Source organism: Chaetodon auriga, chromosome 10 (assembly GCF_051107435.1).
Source record: "Chaetodon auriga isolate fChaAug3 chromosome 10, fChaAug3.hap1, whole genome shotgun sequence".
NCBI classification, from domain to species: Eukaryota; Metazoa; Chordata; class Actinopteri; order Chaetodontiformes; family Chaetodontidae; genus Chaetodon; species Chaetodon auriga.
Genome location: NC_135083.1, coordinates 20674504 through 20695918, shown reverse-complemented (window position 1 = coordinate 20695918; position 21415 = coordinate 20674504). Strand labels below are relative to the sequence as shown.

The 21415-nt window shown below is 41.9% G+C and overlaps 1 protein-coding gene across 1 annotated transcript in view; it reads left to right on the top strand.

Annotated features, from left to right (window-relative positions):
• The window catches only part of tafa5l (TAFA chemokine like family member 5, like), a 44730-nt gene that overhangs the window by 19859 nt on the left and 3456 nt on the right, over positions 1 to 21415 (top strand). Inside the window, exons 3-4 of the mRNA XM_076740556.1 lie at positions 6329 to 6456; positions 20493 to 20540. Of these exons, the coding sequence (XP_076596671.1) occupies positions 6329 to 6456; positions 20493 to 20516 (152 nt within the window). The 3' untranslated portion in view covers positions 20517 to 20540. The remainder of the gene's footprint in view (positions 1 to 6328; positions 6457 to 20492; positions 20541 to 21415) is intronic.

The following is a 21415-nucleotide window of genomic DNA, read 5'->3' as shown; positions in this document are numbered from 1 at the left end:
AAGCTTTCCCACTGCCAGTTATAGTGATTGGCATGTTGGTGGTAGGGGGATTACGAATCAGAAGTGAAACTTTAATAAACATCCTCAAACCTGCAGGTTTGACTAATGCTGAATTAGTGCACACAGGGGTTCTTGCATTGCAAACTTACTTCAAAGACCATCAGTTTATGTCATATTGGATTTTCCACCATTTTGAATCCCACCCTGGTAGCGAGGAACAGAGGCTGATGCACGTGATCATCACCATCGTTTTCTATGAACAGAGTGGTGCTAATGCTGCCTTTTACACTGATCGTGTACTATACACCGTTTGATGTTTGACCAACTCTACAGTGAGTTCAGACTGTAGAAGAGGCAAAGTTATAGTTCTCTCTGCTGTTTCCTGTAAAGAATAGAAGCTAAAGTCCAAGGTTGACGGATGGTGTAGCCTTTGAGATATTTTCAAATTTACAATAGTCTGCAACTGGCAGCTTAAAGGGGACAATTGGACAAATATTTTTATCTCCCTTGCCATCCCGCTAGTATTCACTCTTCCATAATGATACACCAACAAGCTTACCTAAGCCTCGCAGTGAATGAAGTTTATTATATTTGAGCTACCTAAGAATTTATCGACTGATTGGCCCAGATGGCGGCTGCATCATTGGTGCAGTTTGACGTGTTTACTCTGTTATTCCTTATTTATTATAATTCACCGAACAACTTTTCACTAAGTGACAAGTGCAGTGTTTTTTTCTCTACAAAATAATTTCTTTTGTTAGCCTTTTTTCAGGACATCTTTCAAGCTTTTTTGCCCTCTTTTTGTGCTGCTGTGTGTCACTGTTGTGACGGTTTAGTCTGCACACTGTACACAGGAGGATTATGCGCTTTTCCTTGCTTGTCTCCCTGCTCTCACTCTAATCTGCTCCCCGACTCCCTCCCGCTCCCTCTCCCTTACTCTGCTTGGCCCGTTGTTGCCATGCCACCACATTGCACTGTAATCGTATGAAGCCCGATGGCCACCATGATAAGAGTCTGCAGGCTGCAGGGAGACTGTTTTTATGCTGGCTGCAAGCTGCTGCTTTCACACTCTGCAAAATGATTATTGACACTAAATGAAGGAGATTTAGGAAAGAAAGATCTCTTCAGATTTCAAATGCAGACGCGCGATTGAGAAGATTAGTTGCAGTCTTTACTTACCTCAGCTGCAGAGAGAACCAGGCCTTCATTTGAAACAAGCTTATATAGGAGACCTTTTTTTTAAAACAATCATATCTATCATATTTCCATTTTTGTGATCTGCTCCTATTTTAATGTGCTGCATAATATACATTTCAAAGCACTAATTCTGTGCAACACAGACATGTCATGCTAATTTTTGAGTTCCCCTCCTGTAACAGAAAAAACTGTTTTCTTTCACTAATTACTTGCAACATTTTTGCATTTTGCCTTTTTCCATGTATTTTTATTGAAGCATTTTCAGAAGTCTGAATCCAGCCCAGATGTTCCACGATAAAAAAAAAAAAAAATCTACACCTCAAATGGCATAATCTCTGGCTTTTAATTTGTAAAAATATACAGGATGGAGTTGCATTGGCAGTAATTACAAACAAGTAGAAAGGAAAAACTACTGGAAATTAAAAGTGATCAGCCATTATTTAAATACCAGCTTTTATTAGAACATTTACAGCGTGCTCCTTTTACATCTAAAGTGCATCGCCAGTCTTACACTTCTAAATAGCCTCTCAATTTTCAAATCAGTGGAGCCTAAAATTTCAATGAAAGTGCTTTCTAGCTTCAAAATGCTGGAAAGATACAAATGAGTTTGAAATGTAAGAAAAATCAATATCTCTGGTAGCAAATGTGTTTGTGGCAACAGTTTGGTTTTTTCCCAGAAGAAACATTTGCAAATATCTTGCCAGCATAATTGCTAGTAAACCTTATTACTGTATGACTGAATGACACCCACAGATGTAACATTGGAGAATCAGTTTATATTTAGCATGTTCCTGATTCCCTTCCGTCATTTGTGATCTTACTTCCTACCACAAACATTACCAACCAGAAATATAAAAAAGCAAAGCCATTATGAAAAAAAAAATGCAACAGACAAATCTCAGTAATTCACAGCAACAGCTTGCTCAACAAAACACAGTTTATTATGGAGTATGGAGTCATTTGTAGCTTGGCCATGTTTAAAATGTGTTTTTGTGTTGTCATAATTAGAACTGAAAGCCCATCAGGCCTGTGGTAGCAGGTTGCGCTGCGTAGAGGACAGAGGGCTGAAAATCTGGCCACTACAAATTGATCCATGATTAAAGCTTCATTAACATCAGCCTGAAAGCCTGTGAAAACCTGTTACAGTGTTTTTGGTGTCCAGCTAAGCTAGTTAGCTTTTTTCTTTTTTTTTTTTTTCTAATTAAATTAGCCGAAGAGACGCACAATTTATTGTTTTGGTGATTCACGCTTTCTTTTCTGTTGTCTTGTCAATGCAATGAACACACTCTTGGTGTTTTTCCTTTTAGCATTTGAGAAACTATCACTAAAACTGTGTCTTTTTGTTTCTTGTACCTCATCTAAATACATTTTAAATGAGCTGCCTGTGGCTTTAGTAAAAATTTGATGTTACTTTTTACTTCTGCAGAGGAGGGATTTCATCAGAATAACAGTGCGTCTGGTTTAGGACTCACTGTTGTGCCTCCTGCCCTGCTCTGAGTCTCGTCTGGCAGTGCCGTGTTGTGCTGGGCAGGGCAGGGCTTGGCACTGTGCACGGGGGGGACAGATGGTCTTACATGTGATCTAGTTGGAGGTCCAGAGCCATACCCCAGCAGGGACACTGGCAGCTGACAAGCCTGGCCCGACGTCCCCGGTCCCCGGGTGGGACTCAGACAGTGACGGCAACAGGACGGGCCACCCAGGTGTCAGCCAGACAGACAGACTCTCTCTCTCTCTCTCTCTCTCTCTCTCTCTCTCTCTCTCTCTCTCTCTCTCTCTTTCCACCACCACAGCCAGCTGTTTCACCTCTGCTACTGCTGCTGCACACTGCCACCACCACAAACAGGAAAACATGAACACGACAGATACCTATCATAATAAAACCGCAATGTCCGGGTAGACACAGTAATTCTCAGCCATTTGCACCAGATGAGTGATCCAACAAGCCAGGTTTATTATAATAGCAGCATGTAAAAGATACTTTCAAATGAATTATAACAGCATCATAAAGCGGATATTTTCAGACAGCTTCAGCTCAGACGCTTAAAGTCTGCTCAGGATACTGTTGACGTGTGTGGGCGGTTGTGCCATATAAGCTTTTTAATGCGTCTACAATTGCGTTTGCCAGCATATTGGACAGATAGGTTTGATGGATAGAGACAGGCTGAAGCCAAACTGCAGTGGTGCCATTTTGTCGCTGCTTGTTTTATTCATGATGTCATTGTTGATGAAGTTATCACAGAGATGCTCTAATCCCAACCAACGCTGTGCGACGACTCCAGGGCTTACGGCACCAGGAAATTCATCAAGTCATCATAGATCAAGTCACACTGTCATGGATGGCATTGAAAAAGTAACAAGGGCAAGCTATCGAGTGCCTGGATACTGTGGCAGCAGCTGAAAAATGCATTTATTTTAGCCAACCTCCGCGACTCTGGGCTGGCTGGGCTGATGCACTCCACGGTTAGTCAGCACTCCTGCCGCTTTGCCAGCTCAGCTTTTATTCCGTGCCCTGGAAATTGAGTTTTGCTGGCCCTGTAATGTACTCAAAACTACATCTGCAACTGACTGATAAATCTACGCTTTGTTGCGCCTGACGGATGGCTGTGAAAATGAAAATTCACCACGGCATGTTGCTGTGTCAGGAGGAAGGTCACTTTAGATTTTCCCCCGCTCACTGAGGAATCTCTGCTCGGGGTGAAGCCGAAATGACCACTCTGTCTCAGATTGGAGTTTGCGAAGCTTTAATATTTTCTTAATCTTGTTCGGTTCAATGAGATGACAGGTTTCTGGATTGTTTTGTTCCACTGCTGTGTCTCCTGGCTGCCTGACTACAATGTGAGGGCAGACTAAAAAAACACAGCTCTTCTTGCATTGAGTCAACAATATCTATTATTTGCAGAGGGAGAATTGCTTTATATCTACACAGCGGTAATTTTGTATGTGCGTGTGTGTGTGGTTACATATATAAGGGTGTTCACCCGGCTTGATAAATACCACAAGATGACAGATCTTTATTGCAGAGCAGCAGCTGGGGTCTGACACTCCAAAGACCAATTTCAGACTGTTAACAAGGCCTGGACCAGGAATACCTCACAGCAAAATGTCACAAGGCCTCCCTTTCCACACCTCCTTACTCTCCCTCTCTCCCGCTCCCTCTCTGTTCCGCCTTCAGCTCTCCTGTGGACATTCAACGAATTGTAGTTCCTCTCTTTCAATTTGCCGACCATGTTACCTCGTTCCACAATGTGCTGCCCCAGGGGGATCGTGGGTAGGCAAGAGCAGCGGCCCCGGCCAGGTCCGCAGAGAGCTGATAACCTTTCAGCGTTGCTTTAGCACGCTGTGTAAAGAACAATCAGTGCTTATCAGCGTCGACTACAGGCGAATGCTAATTCAATGTCATGCAGACAGACTGCAGAGGGAGAATGAGAGCATCACCGGCTTTCACTCTATCAGCCTGACGTCTGCTGCTGACAAATAACTTTAAGAAGACTGAAGCGCGTTGGCTTTTCATTGTCTTTCTACTCTGTAATCCGCTCCCTCTAATCTAGAGATTAAAATATTCCTAATTTGTGCTATTGTATTGATGATTTGTGCACATGAATTAACAGTGCACGAGATTAAACAATATCATTAACATGTTTATATCATGTCCATCTACAGTGTCTCCATCCAAAGTCAAGACAAGAAAAATGGCATTTAGGTTAGTTGTCCATGACCTGACAGCAGTTTATTTTGCCCAGTGTAGCTTTACAACTGTATAAAATCCAAAATTCATCCAACCATTAGCTATACCTGCTTATCCTTGAGGGTCACGGGAGGCTGGAGGCTGTCCCAGCTGACGTGTACACACAAATTAATATATTTGCCCCTTGACACCTGTCGTGCTCCGTGCAGGTTCACGTCTGAACCTGAAATAGAAATTTTTTTAAAATCCAGCATCGATGGGCCGTGAACAGCAATGTCCCCGTTTTGCATTCGATCAGGGACCTTTGTTGCATTTTGTTCCCCATCTCTCTCTGTCTTCCCTGTCATTTCCTGTCATCTCTCTAGTGTCACTATTTAATTTAAAAAAAGTACAAAAGTGCCCCAAAAAATAAGTATAAAAACAAACAATCGGCACAGACTCCCTGTAGACATTAAAGTCTCCAAAAGACACCCTCTAATTAATCACACTGCATTAGTTTGTGTAACAGCACACAATTTCTTCTTTACTTTAGAATGCATACAGGAATGAAAATATTAAAGCGTTATCATCCTAGATTTTAGCCAAAAATGGAACATTTCATATCATCATTATAGCTCCACAAATTCAGTGCAGTCCCAATTACAGCACTGCTGTTGTTGTGCAAATGTCTATGATTTTCCTCCTTTGTCTGCAGAGCTTTTGTAGAAAAGTTCTCCTGAACTTGGAAAAGGTGGCTATGGCTTTTTCAGCCATTGCTGCAAACCAACTATGAACGTGCGCTCCTGCTATTCCTTCTATTCCTGTTATGTATGTAGCTCTGCTCACTTCTAGTGGCCAAAGAGATGCCCAAGATTCCTGCAATATAATGTACAAAGTATGTGGCCTTGATGGTGAAAAGATCAAACAGCAGAATCAAAACACTTAAGTATCTCACAGAGAAACTGTGGGGAAAGTGGTGTATTGCCCACCGAGTGCAAGTATGAGAAGAAATTGTTCAGGGTAGCTTCAAGAAGAAAAGACATCAAACAAGATTGTGATGTATAATGGTACAACATCTTTTTACCTAAAACTTTTTGCCTAGAATAACCTAAAGAACCCTTCCAAGAGCAAAGTTAAATGTGACAAAATGTCAAAAGGAATGAGCAATCTTTCTATGCAGCTGCAGTGAAAGCTAGCTTTAGCAGAAGAGTAATTTATGGACTGCCAGCTGGTCTGTAAAGGTTACTACCACAGGCAATTCAGACATGGTGGTTCAACAAGAACCTAATTAAAATACTACAGGCTTGTAGACACATCAACACATGAAGATGCTTTCCTGTTTGGTAAGCATAAAAATCAGTTTAGTTACTTGTTCCAGAAAAAGTTGACATTTTGAAGCCTCTCTCTGGGTCTGTGGATCTGTCAGTCTAATTTGCCTCTTTGCCCTCTTGTCTTTTGCCCTCACAGCGCGAATCGTGCGGAGCCGTCAGTGGTGTGAGATGACTCCCTGCCTGGAGGGGGAGGTCTGCAGCCTCCTGTTCAACCGATCCGGCTGGACCTGCACCAGGGGCAGCGGTCGCATCAAGACCGTCACGGTAATTTTCAAGACATGACATTAATATACGCCATATGCACTTAACAGCATCGCGCCTGCTTTTTCGGCATGGATAACCTCCCCAGCAGCTGATAGTGTTATGTGAAGTCACAGCCCAGGGCAGGAAGCAGCACACTTCAGTTGAAGAGCAGGTCAGCTCCCAGGTTTCAAAGGGTACAAAGGCTGGAAAACTGATGCTGAGCTGTTCTCTGTGGGTTGAAACTTTCAGAAATGCTCTGTTTCTGGCCTCACGCTGGTCAGTGACGTCGCAGCAAGAAACCAAACTTCTGGAAATCACTTCTTCATTGCATTTCATCTCTCTTGGACTCAGCGCAGTGACATACCTGTGTCGAAAATCATGAGAAAATCAAGCATCGTTCTGTACGTATTATTGTCATATTTCCCTCACTTGTATCGTAGTGTTCTGCTTTTTAACAGGAGAAATGTTTTACCAGGAAAACCTGAATTCCTCTCTGACCATCTTAAATACATCAGCCAGAAACACCATCTGAATACTAAGCAGGCTCAAAGACAGTGTCTCCCAAACCCAAGATAAATAATTTGAAACTACTCTGTACAGAATCTCTTCAGATTTGAGCCTGTTACCAGCTCACATCAAACACATTGCTAATACAAAAAGCCTGAAATGTAAAGGAAACATCCTGTATTTGAGGCAGTGTTAGATGTAATGTAGTTATCATCTGAACCAATTTATTGTGTTTGTATCGTTCTTCCTTTTTTTTTTTTTTGCTGTATTTTATATTCCCTGTGTATTTATGGACCCTACTGCTAATGGGGGATCATATAAGCAATAAACAGTAAACAATAATAAAAGTGTGAAAGAAAACATCACTTACTGGGGCGCGACCACAAGTGCAGCACGCTTGATCATTTTAACCAACAGCAAACAGCTCAGCAGCAGTTTTCTGTCCCATTTGATTCAATGTTGATTCGCCTAACAAACAAACCTGTGTGGGCAATTATCAGAGGTTTTACCCTAAACATCTGCTGTAATTCATCAGACTAACGCTGACAAAAATGTGGATTCAAATATGAATACGAGCAGTTGATTAAACGAAGCTCAAACTGGAGATCAGACGTTTCAGGCTTCAGTGCTGAGAAAAATAATAGTAGCGGACAACAGTCTCTGACCTCTGCCTGACTTTGTGAGAGATGTAAACGAATACAAAACGTGTTGCATTTTTAAAACCTTCAGTATGGTGTCATCTGGTCCTCTGTAGGCTCCTCTCACTGTGCAACACGCATCCTATGCCTCAGAGCTGCCAGTGCTGCAGTGCTGACGGAGGCAGCGCTCTGTGATTAACGCTTATTTGATTCAGCAGTGAGACAAAACACAGGAAGACAAAGCCATCACAGCTTATCAGCTGAAGCAAGGGTCAGCTGGGTCTTGTGGATTTTAACATTGTATTATAATACGGATTAGAAAGGAAGTACCTCTGTGAACGTGTGTCAAAAACTGCCTGCCTGGTCAGCAGCCGAGTCACCATGGATACAGGTCTCGCTGTCGCTGTATGGTTCAGGCTATACCACATGGTAATTTAACACTATGCATTGTAATGCCTAATGGAAACAGGGTCCTCTGTTCTCTTTTATTCCCAGCTTTGTCTCTCAACCCTGGCGCCACTAGTATTTGTATGTATGTTTGTGCTCAGGCGTTGGCACCACACAAGTTCAGCTTTTTTAGATTTTGGCTCAAGTGTTCTGTTTCCTTCTGTAGCCAGTGTTTGCTTGACTTAACTTATTATGTCACCACATGAAATCACCTGACATCACGGTACTTCAAGTAGTATCCAGGCATGCAGACAGACTTTTTTGTCCATGTTTTGAGAAATCTGAAATTTTCCACAATGAAATGAGGTGAATGGAGTTTCATTTGTGATACTGTGTTGAAAAAAAAAAAAACACACCAAGAGCAACCTGTCCTCACCTGGACTCATCATTGTGAACAGTTCATATTGGAACTACTTTCCACCAAAAAAACAGCCCTTATGAAAACCCTAAAATGCTGAAATCTGACTTCCTTGTACAATCTAACTCTGCCTGGTGTGACCAAAGCCGCTGTCCCGAAAACCAAAACAATGAGCTGAAAGACAACATGAGAGGACCTGCAGCCAGGTGGTAAGATCCATGACCAGCCCGTTTCACATTGATCACATGATCCATTGTAAATATAAAAATATTGATAATAGACGCTTTTAACAGTAGCAGTTCCTCCATTTAAAACCACAATCACACTTATGTAATATTGCCAAGGGCTTAGCAGAGCAGACCTTTGAGGTTGGCTTGGCCCTGAGGCTCAGAATCCCCATTTCCTGTTTCATGTTGAAGGTTCCACCTTTGTGATTGTTGATTAGTTTCACCTGTCCCTCATTAGCCTTCCCTCCCTGGTGTTTCCCTGGAGTCTGGGTTTCCCTCTCTGTCTGCCGGTTTTACAGTGTGAGGAGCATGCCAGCTCTTTTCTTGCTGTTCAGTGCTAGTGTTTAGTGTTTGTGAGCTCGTGGTGTTTTTGGATTTTTTGATTCTTGGCTTCTCCCTGTTGGATTTGCTTGCCTGTTTGGACTGCCTTATCCGCTTTTGACCCTTGTCTGCCTTATTCCTGTAAGCCTGTGTACTTCTGTGTTTTATGCATTGAATCATTGAACTGCTCCAGCCCTGCCTCAAGCATCTACATTAGGGTCCTTCCTCATCTGTTAGCCTGTTTGTACAACCATCACACAAGTAGGTTTTCACACACAAGGACTTTGTCTTGGTGTTTTGGTGCATAACAAACAGTAAGAGGGGAAAAAATAATAAAAGCAAGTACTCCAAGTCAAGAAGCAAGCATAAAAAATTAACAATAGAATAAGAAAAATATTCAAAACTATTAAAAAAAATATGTATAATCTGGTTTTAAAAATGAAAGCTTATTCAAGAATGTGCAAAATATTGACCAGGGAAAAGGTTCACAGTGGAGTGAGAGTCAGTCTCAACAATAGTCAGAAATATTAAAGCAGGACTTTGGAAATAATAACATTAGAAATTTAAATTCCCGAACAATAAAATCCACCATTGCTCAGTCGGTTGCAACCCTACATGGTCTGGTAACTGGCTAATGTTAGGCTATTGTGTGTTGGACTGAGTCAACTGGCTGACCTCATGCCGCTTCTAGTTTGTGCTCGTGCTACAGCCTGTCTTTGAATTTACCATTATTACCATTCCCATCCAGCAAAATGGACAAAGGTTTGCTTTAATGTATTTATACATATATAACCCCGCAGCACAGACACCGGATTTAAAGACCAATACGCCTCACCTGAAATTAGTTGAAATGTAAAGAAATGTGACCAAGATATGACAGGACTGTAATGTGTCTACCCTCGAACAAATCTGTTCAAACAGCAGCAAATACACACCTATCTGCCTAAGGTGTGAAGATCAAAATAAAGAGACTGAAGAAAGAAGCAGAGGGGATGTAACTCACAGAGACAGAGCGAGTGAAACAGCACAATACAGCATGTTGATGTCAGCAAGGGATGACAGGACGGACTGAGCAGGAGAGACTGCTGATCATCGTCAGGTACACAAGGCCAAAGGTCAACCTGTGACTGGGTCTGTTGATTTTTCACTCTAACTCTCTTTTTATCTCCCTCACTTGCTTCCTTGTTATCTCTCCCCCTCCTCTGCCTCCTCCTCCCATCCAGCAGCCCTGGGCAGCTGCGTCAGATTTCACGCACGCATTCCCACCGTGCTGTAATCCACCCTGACAGCACACTTAGGTTAGTGTTTTGCTGTTAGTACATATACATTTACAAAAATGCAGATCGCGTGTTCCACTGTGTATTCTCAATTAGCTGTTGCTGAGCAGAGTTTTATTGCAGAAGTTAATCACAAGTGATGGTGGTGTTTTTTTGAGGGGGCAGGGACAGGCAGGCTTTGGCAGCAGAAGAGAGGAGGTATCCAGAGGTATTTGTTGTAAGACCTGAAATGGGAGGAAAGCACATTCGAGAGGATAAATGAGAATGAGAAATCTATAAAGAGGATTGATCAGGCTGAAGTGCGGAGAGGAGGGTGGGGGGGAGGAGGTCTGGAGGGCCAGGCTGCCAGTCGGCCACTGGCCAAGGTCTGTCTGTCCACATCTGTGTGCAAGTTCAGTGAGGAACAGAGTGCGGAGAGGGAGTTTTAATTGTGAGTGCCTCTGTCTTTATGTGTACATAATCACATTACATAGGAGCGTTCAGTGTGAAAATGTGGGTTTCTGAAAGCTGATAATGGCTGCACTCATTTTTCATGTTGTTGTGCGTAGGCTTGACGTTGGTGGAGCTAGCCACTGAAATAAAGTGACAAATGCACCTGATGGTGGCAGATCGTGCATCTAAACGGACATTATACTACTAATATGTAAACGCAGGGTTGGGGTTTGGCAGCATTTTGTCAACTGCTGTATCGAATTTGCTTGTGGAATCTATTTAAGTTAAGCTTTCTGCAATTGTAAAGTAACTTAAAGATTCAATTGAGATCTGTGTTTTGTCAGCTGAGAAGGCAGAAACACTTCAATTGTGAGTGGCAGGTTAATTAATGCTCACAACCTGTACTGTAGCACCAGCCTGACAGTGAGATGAGCAGCAGAAAGATGTGAAATGTTGATTAAATGAATCTGACACGTCAGAAAAATGCCTGCTGACGTTCACACCTGATTTTTCACAAGTTAATTTCAATTCTGTAATAACTATGAAGTTCATATGTTTACATCTTTGAAATGAAAATGAAATGGCGGAGTAGAAAGCAAGCCAACAGCATTAACACTTCACATTAAATCTGAAAATATTGATTGAATATTACCTTTGAACAACCTGTTATTTAACAGGGGAGTTGAAAGCGTTCACTTGTACATTTTACAACATCGTTCCTTAATTGAGCAGCCGTGTAGTGTAACTATAAAACATATGTAAATACTGTGTGTGTGTCTTCCTCTGGGGAACCATCTCTGTTGTCTTCTGTTATTACTCAGATGTGGCATGCTTTTGTTCATTGTTAGTTAGATTAAACAAAGTGGACCCACTGATCATTTTGCCCTGATCGTGGTAGAGCGGCTGAACAGAGATCTATCTTTGGTCCAGGGAAGGACATCTCATGGCCCTCAGAGGGTGGCTCCTGATTTGATTCCCTGAATTGAGTGACCCAGTAATATTTCCTCTTGCACCATCTCTTCTCAACCTTTGCATACCAGAAATCTCACAATCAAATAAGCAGATTTCCATGATTTAAATTAAGCACAGTTATGCTCCCAAGGGGATAAAACCTGCTTGTTTCAACAACCTTTCTTAACACCAAGTCCCCATTCATGACAAACTTATCATTTTGAGGCCAACTTGTTTTCAGAATAAAATTATCTGTATGTTATTTAGTTCTGCTGCTGATGCAGCGTGCCAATATTTATGATTCTTAATCTTTACCTACAGACTGCTGTACAGCAGGTACTTTAGCATTAAGGGTCACTTTTACAAACTGCTAGTACAGTGAATCGCACATGAACGTGAAGAAGGAATGAGTGTGTCATTAGATTAGACTTTCACCTTTTTAGTTATTGTCATAAAAATACAACTGAAACCTTTAAAAAATGGTGTCTTCCTGCCTTCAAAATACTCTGGCAGTCAAATAATGAATTCAATTCTTGAAACCTTTAAACTCTTGAAAGGTTGTAATAATTTAAGAAAAAAATCTGTTGTTATAATTTCAGTGTACTGTGTGTTAAATGGTTAATTAGATCATTTTTATGCGAACAATAATGACCTTTCTTCTTCTCCATCGGGAAAAACCTCCAAAGCAGCATGAAACAAAGAAATCAAAGCTTCATATTCAATAAACTGGTGTGGAAAAATGTTATCAACCAGTTCAGGTCAAGGGCTTTGCATGTATGAGACCAACCAATTCTACAATAAATATAATGTTAGACTGAATGCACCAACATCAATGAACCATCAGCATCAATGTGATATATTAATGTATTGATATACCAGTCTAACTAAACCACACACACATACACACACACTATAGACACATTGCACCTGTGACTCTTCCTAAACACAGCCCCCTCGGCCTCCTCTCTGCAGCCCACCCTTCAGTATGTGCAGCTCACGGCGGCAATGCCAGGTCACACACTCCAGCCTAACCTGTTAATGGAGTTTGCATATGCAGCCTGCTCTCCACTGCCAGCTACCCATTAATATGAATCACTCTCCAGAGCCCCCCCCCAAACAAGCTAGCAATTTGTCTTCACTAGTGAGCCGCTGAAAGGTCTACATATGATATTCTCCGAGGTGGAAAGCGCAATTCTTGAGGGTTGGGGCGGGGTGTTATGAGGTTGGTTTCATACACTTGACAGGGGCGGGGGGGAAGGTTACACAAGAGCACAGAGGCTGGTTGGATGTGTATGAATGTATGGAGGGTGGAAATGGCCGTCAGGTGGAAAATTGACAGACTGAATTCAGGATAGTGAAATGATTTTTCTCCTTTCAGGCGAGCAAGAGGGTTGTGAGATTGCATCACTTGCTCCCTGCTTGGTGAGAGCTCTGTGGAGAGCACTGCTGGGCTCTATTATCAGCCCGTGCTAATCAAGTGATGGGCTCAAATTGAACCCTGAAATGCTTCTTTAGTGCAGGATAAGGCCAGACTATTTTCCCAAATGTTACGTTCTGGTCTTCAAATGTTACTTCACAGACTAGAGGGAGCTAAATTATGAAATGCCACTGCTTGAAACCCTGATTTGATCATATTCAGACTGCGGTTTCATGTGTACTCCCTCCCTCAGACAATACTTGACAGTAGCTGGGGAAAAAAAAAATCCTCCTCCACCCACACAACAAATGCCACTGCTCAGCTAGTGTGTGGCCTGGAGAGAAACGAAACAGTTGCAGTTGGGCATTTTTGCCAAACGAAGGAGAGTTGCGAAATGAACAGTATACACACAGACATACACACACAGCGCGACCCAGTAGGTCAGAGAGGCTTGCATCATGTTTTTTAGCATTTTCTCTTTCTTTTTCTGCTCTGGTGGCCCTCCTCCAGCTATGTGCGCTTTGTTCCAGCGTCAGCCTGGGCGAAAGCTAGTGGAGTGTGTGTGTTCCTGCCAGTGCTGCTGTAAACATGAAGACATCATAGCCACTTAGCTCTGCGGGCTTTTTGAAAGGATGCCATATGACACAAAATCTTGATTCGTGCAGGAAAAAGGAAGGTGCACCTTTTTGAGAAACAGAGAAAAGGGAACAGGTGTTTGAAAAGGAAATGTTACAAAATGTGATGCAGACGAGCAAAACAAACAGAAAATCTGGAATCGTCGCACGACATCAAGACAAATGTTCCCGTCCTGTTATGAAGGGGTTACGAAATTCTCACCTCTTATGAAAGAGGTGAGAAAAGTACATGGACAGATCATTATTCCACAGTGTCGTTATGTAACACTTGCCATCACCTCAGTTATAAAGGCTTCAATGTCTACAACAAATGACCAGGCAGCCAAGTCATGTGTCGCCATGGTCACTGCTGTGCTGGCAACTCATCTGACCAGAGACAGACTTCTAATGAGCTCGCTTCTCAAAGGCGACGCAGCACACTCCCAGGCTCTGTCTGTTCGTGCGCGGCCTCATGAAATGAATTGTTGATTAGTTGTTGAGGTGTGAGAGTCGTGTTGAGATGACAGATTCCTGGTTGGCTTGGTACCTTTAGTGTAAAGGATGGGAAAGGCTGTGGTGTCCAAGTGAGAATAAAGAGGAAGCAATCAGGTTTAAAATTGAGTCTCAGGTGCACAGCCAAAACAACTGGTGAAATCATTTTGCTTCTCCTTCGACTGCAATTCAAAGTTTTCCTGCAATTTCCTTCAGTTGATCAAATTTGGTAGAAGTGAATTATTTCAGAATAACAAGAAGCCGGCGGAATTAACTCAGCCCTGCCGGCAATATCTTGGGCTACACAATCAACAAATCCCCTGAAAAACAACAATGAATTCATCCTACTAATAAGTATGGCCTATGAAGCTATTCATATTTTGACCTCCACTATTAAAAACATCACACTGGTGCAGCGACCTGCTCCTTCATTACAGTGATGGCACACACTTCGGTTCTCAGTCAATTCTGCACACACCCTCCTGCAGTTAGGGCAAATGTGTATTAATCCACAGCTGAAAGTAGTCCCCATCATATGCCCTATTTACTCCATGGGTAATGTTTGTTAAAAAGTATGTTGCTCAGCTATTTTAGGATATTACTTTATAAAAAATTAAGCTTTATTATTATTATTAAATCAGTGGTGTGGCCAAAATAAAAGCAGAATAATATTTTGAGGGGCTTTTTAGTACAGAATGTTTCTACTGGGGCTACATGCTACTTGAATTTCTGCTTTTTCAATATGCTACACAGTTGCTGATGATGCAACACAACCAGTTTAGACTAAATACAACATCAGTCAACAAACAGAGTTGTCTTTATGATTAATTATCTTCAGAGCTGTCTCTGAAAAAAATGTTATATTCAAACCACTAATGTGCATGTAGTGATATATGCTTCACGTGTGTGGCACAATACAACATTGTGCACAGACTGATGCGTCACAACGGCACTGAAAACAACCTGTGACCACTGTTGGCTCTGCCAATGAAAAATGACAATCCTGCAGTAGGTATGTTTTAAAAAAACAAAAAAAAAAAAAAAAAAAACAAGCAATTTCAGGCTGAAAAAGCCTGCATTCTGCGGGCGGTGACAGGTCATATCAGCATCCAATCTTTCATCTGTGAATGTGATTTCATTTTTATAGACACATTTTCCCTTTTGATTCCACCAAATCTTTATCTGAACAGCTCATCCCACCGAGAATAAATTCTTTTTCAAGATGTCCTTCAGTGCTCTTTTGGCTCTCATGTGCAGTGTGTGACTTTGCATTTATCTTTTCTATGATTTTACTGTATTTTTGCTTTTTGTTCTTTCATGACTCTTGCATTTGTCACAGAGATGCCTTCAGATAAAGGTGGTCTATGTCCATTAGGTGCTGTAACAATATGACCAGCAGCATTCATTTAGCCTAAATAAAATGCATAATGAGAGAAGTAAAGTAGGTTGTTTCTTGAATAGCAACTCATTGTACTCATGTCTCTGAAGGATACATACAGTAAAAATGGACCCTGAGTTAAAAAAAAAAGTGTTGTAAATGGTCTTTTTTCTAATACAGTGGGAAAATATTAAATAAATTACAATCAGGACTGGAGGTCATTAGAGAAATGTTTGTATCTTCAAAATCCGTTGAAAAACCAGGCCAGACATTTGGAAATATTAGATATGCATGCTGTGCACCGTATCCCTCAATGCTCTGCTGGCTTTGAGTCTCATTTGCAGTTGAAATTATTAAATTCTCTGCACCAGCAAGTAAATTCCAACAATCTTGCAACAACTAATAGAATCTATTTTTGCAGTGTTGGATTGAAAGACGCAGAGCTTTACTGGAGTTTTTTTTTTTTTTTTCCGTTGTTTGTTTCGGAGCTGTGTCTGCCAGGAGAGATGCAAATCTGCCATTAACTCAGACTAATATTTATGCATTGTTAATCTAATGACTTGAATGCACCACCGTCCTTTCTTTGATACACACATCAGACAGAAGAGCTAGTTTTTCTGTTTTCTGTTGAACTGGCTCACGTCCAACTGACAGTACTCCTGTCATATTGTGTCTGACAGCCTGTCTCTGGATCCTCAGGGATAACGTACTGTAGCCATGCCGCTTTGCCTTTGGATGTACGTTTCCAAAATGACTGATGTTCAAACAATATGCGTGCCCCTGCCATCCATACACAGAGCGCACGGTTATGTTCGATAAGCAAATATACTCTTTATTTCGGTTTCGTTTACACATCCTCTATTTGTCAAGCGGAAAAGAAAAATGCACTCCTGTGGATTCAACTCATCTGTTTGTCGGATGTTGTGGCATGATCATCAGTCTTGTGGAGATAGCGTGTGGATTGAAGCAGGAAATATATTGAAATAGGTTAGATTGATATATTCAGAAAAGAGAGACGCAGCTAAACCAGGCCCACCTTGCTGTTCCCCTTATCGTAGGTGTTGTGTTATGGAAGATGCTGCGGGAAGCTTCGTGATTACATTTACAGTATCTGATGTTTCCTTTGGTGTTCATTCACAGGGTGTAAAAAAAGCAACACATTGTTTCTTTGTTTTGTTTCCCCTGGTGCTGCCATCATCTATTAAAAAAGCTCTTTTTTCAGCTCGCCTTTGCGTATGTTGCCCTCCTCTCCTCTCTGTCTGAGACCCCGAGTGAATGTGGTGTCACTTTCAGCAAACTTTACCCCACTCCCCTATTTGAAGTTCCGTCATCGCCAGGCTTTGAACTGCCATTTGTGTTTTAGCCTGCACAATGCTTGTCTCCAGAGCCTCGTCTGGTGTGAAATCGTCAGAGCCGTGGGCCACGTTTCAGCACAGGGTTTTCCTAAGAAGTAATGCAGAAAGCCTGTCTGTGGACTGGACACATTCAAGCATGCTCAGCAACATCCTGTTTCAAAGCTCCGATGCTTGTTGTGCCCTTTGGATCTTTTGTTCATGAGTTTTTTGAAATAAATTATTTAGTGCCGTTAGCAGTGATGCAGCCAGTCAGATCTCTTATTTGTGTCCCGTTTATGATTCCGTTGTCACCCTAAAAACACAACCCCAGGTCTGTTTCCAATGGTATAAAGCAAAATTTTGAGATATTTGCGCTTTTGTTACATTTTTTTTTTCAGTTTATGATACTTATACTACATGTCCATATGCTCTCTTAATCCCACAATATTTCTTAAACAGCTATAGTTACCTATTACTTTACTTAACACCAGTGCTTTTATATGCTTTACCTGATTTGCTACAAGTTCATTTACATCACAACTAATCATTTTGCAAGCCATGCTGCTGTATTTTGCATCGTTGAACGTGTTTTTCCTTCTGTTCCAGACCTCCTTTGCTTTCCATTAGTTTCTTTCAGTATGAGAATCAATGCACAGGCTCTTGAAATGGGTTTGATTTGTGTTATCCATCACAATTAGCATCAAGTCTGCATTCATTTTTGTCAAAGTTACATTACTGTTTTTGCAGTGCTGACTTCTCAAATTAAGCAGGCATTTAAACTGCATTATTATGCAGTGGTAACGCAACATTTACAATAATGAATGCAGGCTTGATGTTCAGTGTAATGATCACACACTTTAAGCCTGTTTATTGATTTTCAAACCATGTAGAAATGAATGTAAGTCAATGTCAGTGTGGAACAGAAAGATTCAAAAATGGTCAACAAAAATGGAAATACACATGATTTATAGTTAAAGCTGCATTACATCACAGTCTGTCTACTTTCAAAAGCTTAGTGGAGACCAAAACAGAGCTAAAACAAGAGTGAATATTGATCTTAAATTTGGCAGGTGGCCACCAGCACAAATAAATGCTGAAGTTGTTCAATGTTTACAGGATGTATAAGATAAGATATGAGATAATAAATGTGTCTGGCATGTTTTTTTACAGCCTGCCCCAAGGTGTAAAAATAAACTGAATGGATGCAGCTTTAAAGAGCTAAACCTTTCAAAAACATTGCAAGCTCCAATTTTTTCATGCAGGATTCTTTATTCTAATGGACTATTCTTACATTATGATCCTGCTACTTTTGCTACAGTAAAGGCCACGGGTTTGGGGTGGTAGATTGGTTTTCCTGTAGCTGCCTCCCTAGAAATAAAGCAGCAAATGCAACCAGATGCTTTGTACATAATGGTGGTTTCGTTCCTGTGAGACAGCTCTGTGTCTGATGCTCTGATGCTTTTGTACATCAGACTCATACTCTGGGCATGAAGCATCCACTCAGGGTTCTCAGTAGGCTATAGTTGTGCTTGTTAGCTTAATAACAACAGCAGTTCTCTGTGAGTCTCCAGTTGATGAAACCAGCTAAGTCCTGCAGAGGAGTCCACTTGTTAGGAGAAACCCCCAGGAAAGATTTTTACCTACTGCAGTGATGGCACAACGCCTGTCTCCATTATGGCTGGGTGGGCTGCTGGTGAGAGTTTTGCAGCTTGAAGAGCTACCAAAGCAGTCTCTGCTTTGTTTCCCCCAGAGCAGTGAGCAAACAAGCTGTCTGCTGTACCTGCAGTGGCTTTTCCTCTCGGCTTCAAAGATTTCCGCGTGTTGTAATGCTACCTTGGCTGAGGATTTTATTTGTGCAATGCAAGACATACTGTATCTTAAAAATACTTTGATCCTAAAACATGTTGTGTTGATGATAAGGAAGGAAGTTAATTGAATCCCTTAATATTTTTGCCAATCTCCACTGGCACTCTCTCAAAGATCCAGGCTGTGCACCTCATTTGAACTGTGAAACTTTATCATTTATGCACAGTGCTCAATGTTTACAAGTGATGATGAAACGAGGGCTCCCCGAGCTCAGAGACAAGGTCCAAATGTATCAATTTCACCACAACATAAGCAATTAGCAAAGCGCTTATTAATGTGCTCCCTGCTTTCTCTCTCTCTCTTTCTCTCTCCTTATCTGAGAATCACCCTCTTCTCTTGTGCCAGCGGGAGATGAATATGCCTTCGATGTCCTTGGTTTCCTGTCTTGTAGACACCACAGGCACTGTTTACCGGCGTGCACGGCAGGCAAACAGCCAGCTTTTGCACGAGTTGGTCCCGTGGGGCCAAACTCACCTTGTTACCCTTTTAATTAGTAAGAGCAGTTAATAGTGCTGGCCGCTTCTGCCACCTCAGCACTCTGCACTGACTTCAAGAATCCCTCCGATCGATCACAAAGAGTCCGACTCAGACAGGGAGTCGAGGGTGAGGAGGGGGCCCTATTGTGGGAGCAGCTTAGGCACATTCATGATGGTTTTTGGAGAGAAATCAAACAACATGCTATTTTCTTTGAAGGAACCTTTGGGGCCGGTGTATCAATAACTATTCTTTCTCTTTTTTTCCTTGTACATTTGAAGGGATAACAAGGTCTCTGGGTTCCTCATGCACATTCCTCTCACCCATTTTCTCCTCTCGCACATTTCCTCTCCCTCAAAAATGAATGTAATCAAAAAGCTAAGGGTTTGCTCGGCAGATTCTATTGTGCCCTTATAAGCTTTTATCCCTTCCAACCACTCGCCCCCGTGCTCATTTCTTTTCTTGTTTTGATTTAAAGATGCAGTGGAAGTACTTAGCATTTAGATGACATGCTGCTGGAGAGGTGTGATGGATCAGCGCCTCTTCAGAGGACTGAATTTCTTCGACAGCGCGGGGGCCAGTCGGCCGGTCGGACAGACAGAGCGACAGAGCGTAGGACGACAGGCCGGGCGGGCAACGGAATACCAAGTCCGCCTCACTGCTGCAGATAGCCTGGCACAGCCGAGAGGAGAGCAGAGGCTGCTGGGAATGCCAATGTGCTGCCCAGACAGCCGTCTCGCCTTGGCTCCTCTGATTGGCTAAACAGACCATTAGCTTCCTGATTATGATTAGCCGAGTCATTATCTACACAAAAGTGGCTCATTCACCAATATTAAGAAGGCAAGGGAGCTGTTTTCCTCCTCCGGTCAAGGGGAAAACAGCGTGTTTTCATGTGTTCTCCTAAAGATGAATGTAGGAGGCAAGAAGTTGTTGTTCACAGAGAAACAAAGTGGAACACTGTTTATCACCCTGCCCCACAGCTAATGTGATAAAATGTTCTATCTGTGTGATGCCATTGATGGAAGAAAGGAAAGGTCTCTCACTCGTTAACGCGGATGATGAGGTGCCCATTACTCGCTCGTATTTTCTGGTCGAGGAGAGAAGCGGCGTCCTCAGAGGTCATAAAAACTGGGAGAGAACAAAATAACCTTCAGCTTCCGTCATCTCGCCTTAGATATAATTGGAAGACAGGCCATCTGTGCTTTTAAATGGACATATGCTGCTCTGCGTCCAAGGCCAATATGCAGAGGAAAAGTTGAATAAAACGTTAGTGAAATCTGGCCCTCTGTTCCCCCGATGTTGACCCTCTGTTTTTCTTTTCCAGCCTTTGCCAAAGGAGCCATCGTAGGATGCAGAGGAAAACAGCAACTACGTGAGTTTTACATGATGCATTTTATTGGCATTTGCATACTGTGTGTATACCCCTGCTTCAGCTCACTTCAGCATACAAGCAGCCAACAATATTTGATTTCTGCATCTTGTAGAAATAACAACTTTTCTGGGGAACTTGATGAACAGCAGAACCCATACCTCAATTCTACGTTGCATAAAGGTTCAATGCATCTCAGACCTGAATGAATCAGCCATTAGAGTCCATTCAGCACATATTTTATCCAGTAGTTCTCTCACCACTGAGCTTAAATAAAGATCATCCAGGACTTCGAGAAAACACAATGGAATCCCCCATTTCTCTGGATGCAGCCACTTTGATGTATCTATGCAAAAGAAAAAAGAAAAAAAAAAAGGAAATCAAAGGGGGTTATTGAAAGTTTTGAAATGGAAACTTAAAAGCCCCACTGTTGTTACATCAAAGGGAGAGGCTACTTCAAGTGCCCAGTCTTTCTTTTAGGACAGAGGCAGTAAAAAGATATGAATGGGAGGATGTTCTTGACAAAAGCAATAACTGGAAGAAAAAGCTACATTTTTAAACTCTCTTTCTAAATGCCATGGCAAGAGATTCCCAGGGTGCCTGCCTTACATTCCTCCAAGTCGATATCCGTTTATTAAAAGTCGGCAGGTAAACTGGAGCCAGGAGCAGGTTAGCCTGACTCTGCTCGCAGGTTAACTTCACTTCCACAAACATTTTTCTTTTCTCTAAAAAACAAGGAAGTCTGCTAAAGATTAAACTGAATTCATCTCCCAAGAACACTGGCTGAGTGTCTATGAAGCTTTTATATTCTGCAAAACCACGGGCATTTAGAATCTGCATGCTTTATGTCTTCTAGCCAATATTCTAAGATTGATTTT